This window comes from Silurus meridionalis, chromosome 3 (genome assembly GCF_014805685.1).
Source record: "Silurus meridionalis isolate SWU-2019-XX chromosome 3, ASM1480568v1, whole genome shotgun sequence".
Classification (NCBI taxonomy): domain Eukaryota; kingdom Metazoa; phylum Chordata; class Actinopteri; order Siluriformes; family Siluridae; genus Silurus; species Silurus meridionalis.
In genome coordinates this window covers 26129306-26137058 of record NC_060886.1, presented here as the reverse complement: position 1 = coordinate 26137058, position 7753 = coordinate 26129306, and the positions used below count along the sequence as shown (strand labels likewise).

Sequence of the window (7753 nt, the reverse complement as noted above, 5' to 3'; positions counted from 1 at the left end):
CCAGGCAGTGATGCAGCTTTTCACGATGCTCTCAATGGTCCCTCTCTAGAACATGGTTAGGATGGGGGGAGGGAGATGAGCTTTCCTTAGCCTTCTCAGAAAGTACAGACACTGCTGGGCTTTATATCTGATGGAGCTGGTGATGAGTGACCAGGTAAGTTTATCCACCAGATGAACACCAAGGAATTTGGTGCTAGGTGCTGAGGGATGATTAAATTCAATTCAATTCATTTTTATTTGTATAGCGCTTTTAACAATTAACATTGTCTCAGTGCAGCTTTACACAGATAATGTGGTGAATAAAAGTGAATATGTTCTTTATAAGTAAGTTTGTCCCTGATGAGAAAGCCGGTGGCGACTGTGGCAAGGAAAAACTCCCCGAGATGGCTTAAGGAAGAAACCTTGAGAACCAAATTTAGGAGGGAACCCATCCTCATCTGGGTAATTGTGTTGAATGCTGAGCTGAAGTCTATGAACAGCATTCGTATGTACGTGTGTACGTGTCGTAACATTCGTGAGTAAGCAGAGTGAACAGCAGTGGGCTGAGCACACAGCCCTGAGGGGACCCAGTGTTCAGTGTGGTGGTGCTGGAGATGCTGTTCCTGATCCAGACTGACTGAGGTCTCCCAGTGAGGAAGTCCAGGATCCAGAGGAAGATGTTCAGGCCTATTAGGCTCAGCTTCTCAATCAGGTGCTAGGAGATGATTGTGTTGAATGCTGAACTGAAGTCTATGAACAGCATTCGTACGTGTGTGTCCTTATTTTCCAGGTGGTTAAGGGTGAGATGAAGGATTGTGGTGATGGCATCATCTGCGGAATGCTTTGGACGATACGCAAACTGCATAAGGGCCTTGATGTGCCTCATGACAAGCCTCTCGAAGCACTTTATTACACTCAAAAAAAAATAGACTTTGGATTAACTTAAAAAAATCATGGAAAGTATTTCCACATGATTACATTTCTTATTTTAAACACAAAGCCATCATTTTCAGCCAACTTGTAATACTTAAGTTGGTTCAACTTAATTTTTTAGTCTCCATTATACTTATTTGCAAAGTTTCCTTCCAACTTTATTTGCTTTAGCTGGGTTAACACAATTTATTGGTGTTGATTCAACTTTTATTTTCATGTTTAGTTATACTTAATTTATTTGTGATGATCTAACTCAATTGTATTAAGCAATTAAAACTAGAGTTAAACAAGTTGGCCAAACAAAATTAGGTAATGCTGAAAGAGAGCCATTGAATCACATGGAAATACTTTCCATGATTGATTTAAGTACATTCTAAGTAAAGTATTACATTTGAATTTACATTAAAAGCTTTACGCACAAAGTCTACTTGGTGTTAAGTGTAGAAATATGAACACAAATCCACTGGTCATCAAGTTTAATTAACAAAGGGCAATGAGTCACATAAGTGCACACCATTCTTTGCACAAAGTTGCTGGTTTTGTAACATTTTTACATTACAAATTTTTTTAAAACATGAAACATAGTACATTAAAAAAAAAAGAAATAAAAAAAAAACTTTTTATTTTTATTACTATATGGATGAACTATAATACTTGGTATTTTTAAACTTAAAATTGTTTTAAAGCAAACCACTATAAAATGATAAAATCTGAAAAAAGAAATAATGCATGTAAAAAAAAGTTACCTGGTACATTTAACTTTTCAAATGTTTTATAGCACCCCACCTCAAATAATTAGACCTGTCCCATGAAATGTCAGTGAACTTAAACCTTTAACAAAGGAACGATTTAATAATATTCACTTTACTTGAAGTGGACAATCTTCAACGCAACAGAATTGTTTTAAGAGCCTGTATTTTTGCAGAAAGCCTGTTCCCATTCAGCTCCAAGATTATTTTTTGCAAAGCTTCAAACGTATATTTATGTTCTGGAGGGTAGCATAGATTTAAAGAATATACTAAGGCAAGCAATATGGCCAATGCAAAAGGTACATTCCCCAGTTCACAGAGTACAGTCACCCCCTCTAGAATGACACCCACATCCTCTGGGGGATCAGTAAGCTCATCACCTTCATGTCGAACAACATAGATGCCAAAGACGGTCTCTTTCATGGCTGTGTCTCTGCTTACATCATCTGCCTATAAAAAAAAAAATCAGTTCTTTTAAACCCCGATGTTAATTACATCCCACCTCATCCCTTAATTAAATCCCTTTTCATAACATGTTATAAACATATTAATGTACAACAGCTAACAGTTAAATTATCACAAAATATAACCAGATCTTTGAAATGCCTCTCTTATACATATTTAAAACTGATGTGAACCACAAGGAACACCCTTGAATTATCACAGAGACTATTCCTTACTGAAGCTAAAGGTATAACAACATACCATGTATTCCTTCACCAGCTTCTCCGGATCTTCATTTAAGTACACACAAAGTCCCTTTAGGATGCATTCACGTCCAATATCAATGCTATTGTTCTGCAAATTAGAAAATAATTGTAAATTGTAAATAAGTGCAAAATGAAATTATATAACTAGTTATAATATAACATGAAGAAATATGGCCTATCAAGGAAATAATTTCTGGAAAAAAACCATGCCGCTTGCTTCTTCCCCATAAAAATTAAATTAAGATTTCACAATATGTTTAGACATACATGTTTTGTAAAAAGTTTTTTTGAAAAGTTTTTTGGACCCCCTTTTAAAATATTCTCATTCATTATTTCTTCTTAAATGTTTTGGACAACAATTAAATGAACCCAAATATGTTTAATAGATTTAGAGAGTCCACAAGACCTAAGATTCAATATCTTTTACACTAGTATATGAAACATAAAGATCCGCTTGTGCTAGATGTTAAGACTTAATAGCACAAGCTGGCTTGTACAAGTATGACTTGACTTGAGACACAGACAGCATGTGTAGTTTATCTCTAAATCAAGAGATTTTGTGAAGGTCACATTTAGAGCTGCTTCTAAACTTTGATCATGGCAACTCACACATGATGTGTGGCTTTTCTCCTAATACCATATAGAGCAATGTCAGTAAGTAAGAATGTCATCAAATCATCTCCCTAATCAAAGCAAAAAAGACATTTCTGTGAGCATGTGTCTTATTTTTAAAACTCAATACCTGGGTCATAGGTGTCATGATGCTCTTGAGTCTCCTTCCTATAAATCCACCCTTCTTACTATATGCCTTGATTAGATTTGCAGAGTGAACATCCAGCTGGGAGAAAAACTTAGACTGCAAATGGACTGTAGTAATCCTTTTGAATTCTGCACACACCTATGAATAAAAATGTTAATACATAACCCATTAAGTGATTGCACAATTACAACTGCTGAAGTGTGACCATCAGCAAATCATCCGTTCATGGGTCTTTTCATTGTATTCTAAATCCTCTAACAAAAAGTAGTATGTTGTTTCACTTACCTCACGCACACTGAAGAGTGCTGGCCATCTTGTTTTGAAATCTGCTATCATGGGTGCATCTCGAACCACTTCTTGCCTTCTGTGAGCAAACGACCTCTCCATTAACATTGCCACCTTATTTTCATTGTTTCTTTTTTCCACTTCTGAAAGAAGAGCTACTCTTAGAAGTTCTTGAGTCTCCTTTGTTTCACCAGATGGATAAGCAGGGCAGTAATTGACTTCTGCTTTTTTGGGCTTTTTTACACCATAAGCAGGACTGCATCTATCATTCGGTTTGTTTACAAGAGCATTTACTGATACTTCTGGGCATCCAAGACGTCTCAGCTTTGTTCGGTAGTTACCGAGTTTATACTTCAGGCTTGTCTTCCAGCCGTCATATCCAGTGGCTGAACCAGGCTCTTTCAAACAAGGATGGGATGACACAAGAGCTGCAGCTACATCCTTAAACTCTGCATCAGAGAGGTAGACTTTGTACTGAATAATTGTTTCAATTAAGCCATCAAGAATGGCAGACTTAAGTTTAGTATCAGGACTCAATAAAGTTCCATTTTCTTTAAATGCAGCATTGGCCCTTTCCAGCTGTACTTCAGCATCATAAGAGAACCTGGGCACCTTGAAGACCAACGGCCATGCAGAGAATCTTGAGGAGATCGACTCGGAGAAGACAATATGTCTGTATCAAATGAGGTACAAGATGAAAGGGACACAGAGTCATCTAAAGAGTGAGCGGAGGCAACAGTAGAATAGGGCTGGGGGGCAGAGTCACCAGGCAGGGCAGGATGGTGTGAGGCTACTGTATTAAAGATGACTTTGATAGTGCTTTTGTCCTTAACATCAGACATTGAGGTCAGGTTGGTAAACTCATTATTAAAATCTGCATCCATGAACTGGAGTCTGATGTCCCCTTCTACTCCACATTGCCTCTTTATATGCTGTATGAGTTCACTGACAGATTCTGGTAACCCGTCTTTAAGGATCAATCTCTGAATCATTTTCGCCCAGAATAATTCTGAGAATCACTGTGGCAGGAACAGCCATTTCACAACTGTAAATGTGTAAAGAGTACATGTTAAGAGTACATAAAGCACTGGGAGTTCAATAACATTTAACATTTAAAATTTAACCTGAAGACTGCTACACTTTATATGATTATGTATCTTTTTAATGTCACCATTCTGACTGGACCAACAAAATAGTCTGCCAAAGGGTATGCATCTGCCAGTTCATCATGCTCAATGAAAACAGTTTCTCTTGCTGGAGATGGACTTAGCTCAAAGGCTCTGAAGTGCTCCCTGTACCACCCCGACAGAATTCTTACCATGAAACACAGTCTTTCTTTTACAATACAAATCTGAAGAATCTCTCCAAAATCAGGAAGTCCACTTGTAGACCCATAAACCACAATCATGCCGTTTTTGAAGCTTACACCTTGGCTTGATACACATTTAGTAAGGTGAACGTTAGTTGTACCAGGAAATTTCTGTTCAATAGTCTGAGCCATTTCTTGTTTCAAAACATCCACAGGAACTAGTGAGACACTTGTGATCTCAAGACCAGGTTTTTTATAGCTGGATGAACACAGGTGATAGGACATCATTAGCTGATGCTTACTGGCAAGTGAAAGAGGCACATTTTTAAAGCAGTTGGTGTGTCGAATAACCTGCTTAAAAAAACTGTGCTTTGCCTCAAAACGCATTGTCCAATGTCCCACAAGGGGACCAAACATCTTAATCAGTTGAGGATAGTGCTCCAAAAAATGATGCTTTGGTAGCAGTGTCACATCAGGAAATAGTTCTTGATATTTATGTCTGTGCTCTGAAATTTTGCACTCAAGATAGGCAATTGACTCATCTGTGTGTGCTGGAGCAACCACAAGCTCCACAATGTCTTTTAAATCTAACAATACCTGCCATGCTATTTCACCATCAGGCACCAAATGCCCAATTACAAATGGGAGCAGTCTAAGAAGGGCCCAGTTTTCATGGGCATTCCCACCTATTGTTTTTCTTGTTGAAAATGTGCGTGGGATTACATGGGGCTTGTTCGTCTTGTCTCCCCACTTGTAAGGGAAATGCATGATAAATCTGTTAAGGATTTCAAGATCAAAATATTCCTTAGATATCAGCAATGTCAAACAACGTGCGATCTCTACTGGCACTATGCCCTCAAAACATCATGCATGATATCTGGAGGATAACCTGTCTGAACGCTGAAGTGGGTAAGCATTTTACTGATAACACAATAATTTTTTACCCCAAAACAGCTTGAACCATTTGTCTTAGCCAACTGAACATGAGATTCATGAAGTTCTTTTGTCCTGAGTCTAAATAAGCCTGACTTAACCTCCTTGGTTTGAATGTCCGTTTTTGTTCCTGTACAGAATCTGCACATATACACACCAGAAAAATTCTCATTAAAACCAGCTATGCTGTGAGCACTCAAGTTATCTGCCACAACAACCTGAATTGTGCCTTTAAGACTTTTTCCAAGTGATGGAACAAAAATCCCATCTTGTTCCAGAGTTTTAACATCTTGGAGAAGTGGACATAAAATCCTGTCATAACCATACTTGTTCATATCAATGGTTTTGCATAAGACTGCCAAGTAAATGGAGTTCAGTGATGAATGTGAACCAAGAGGTAAATTACTTAAAGTCCAGTAGATACCACAAAGCTTATGTTTTTTGCGAGAAGTTCCCAGAGGATTGCAAACCTCAAAATCATCTATGTATAAGCTTAACAAAATTCTCAGCTCATTACCTGACAGAAAACTGTTTTCCTGAAAGTGTGACCCATCATGAAATGATCTGTAAATATGCTGCTCACCAGTTGCCCTTTTAATCTGTTGTGCTTTATGGTTTTCAACTACTTTGTCTACAACATCTCTCCTATCAAAGAGCTGCTGCAAAGATTGTAGAATAGGCACATACTGAAAGCTTCTTTTTTCTTTGGAATCAAGAATGTATTCAATGGGTTCAACCACTTTGAAGCTTTCTTTGTAATACTGTTTGCGGAGATGACATGTGCTAAGCGGGCCACCCTTCCCAATGGCTTTCACCAAGGGGTTAGATGCAATGAGAGCTTTGGCTACCTCTTTTATTATGGACTTATCTGATGTCTTACTATGTTTCTGAAAGAGGTCTTCAAGAATGTCAATTGAGAGGGGCAGTGTAGCAGAACTTAATAAGTAGTGCAGCTCATCTAAAAATCATCAATTTTGTGCCAGGCACATGTGCAAAATGCTCTAACTTGAGCAATGCTGCAGCAAAATTTTGCTCAATTTTTTTAGACAAGTGTATAGGTCCATTCAAATCAATACTTGAACACCCACTATCTGATTCAACAACATTGTCATCTTGATCATTTAAATCCTCCAGATCATCAGGTAAGTCTTGTGAAACTTGAGTGGTTGTAACTACTCCTGGCTTGAAATCTTCTAATGTATGTGGGTTGTGTTTTCTGTTTTGTGAGAGTGAAATGTTCCATATATGTTTGTTTGAAAAAGCAACCCCTAAACATACATGTAATAGTTTCATTATTCTTTAGATGACTGCCAATGTGAATAAAATAATCTCTCTCTGTATGAAGATCACAACAAGCACACAAATGGCAACTCAATGTTGACAGTTCCAGTAACTCCTGAGAGTTTTTTGGGATGGACTCTACTCAAATGAATGTGCAAAGCATTCCACGTCCTAAAGGAACACAGACAATTTGTGTGTAGGCAAGGGTAGCGTTGCGGTGACAGTGCTCTAATCTAATATGTTTAAGTAGCTCATATCTACTAGATAAAGTTACACTACATGCCTTACACTTCCACATCCTGATCCTGATGAATATTTCTTCCTCCTGTCCCCCTACTTAAATCTCTTATACAGACATTAGTACAGTCAAAAATCAAATAAAAAGAAACATTTCAATTATAAATCTAAATTTAGTAAATGATGCCTATAACCTGTAATGACTGATGCAGATGGACTTCAGAGTGCAGGGTGAAGGCACACTTGCAGCTGGACAGACGATCAGAACACTATGGCAGTAATTGCTGTGATAAACAAAGACAGGTGAATTAATATCAGTGATTAAAATTATTATTATTATTATCAACATTACTATTATAAATATTATTAGTAATAATACATTATTATTATATTTTTCTTTTATTGTTGCATTTATACAACCAATATAATTTTTATATGGAAGTTTACACACTCCTACCAGCTGTTAGACATGACCTCTGATGGTACTGAACTTGATCTCATCTGGTGTTTATTTACAATGTACCAACTCAACTGCACTAATGCACAGCCCAGTACTACACTAACATAACCAACACAA

The 7753-nt window shown here is 37.4% G+C and overlaps 1 protein-coding gene across 1 annotated transcript; it reads right to left on the bottom strand.

The window, feature by feature from the left end:
- Positions 1 to 1373: 1373 nt before the first annotated feature.
- LOC124382728 lies at positions 1374 to 4408 on the bottom strand. The gene is made up of 5 exons (XM_046844936.1): positions 4257 to 4408; positions 3417 to 4089; positions 3114 to 3269; positions 2367 to 2459; positions 1374 to 2111 (listed from the first exon to the last, which is right to left on the bottom strand). Exons 1-5 carry the CDS (start codon positions 4406 to 4408, stop codon positions 1797 to 1799), a joined length of 1389 nt encoding a protein of 462 aa, XP_046700892.1. The 3' UTR covers positions 1374 to 1796.
- Positions 4409 to 7753: the final 3345 nt, after the last annotated feature.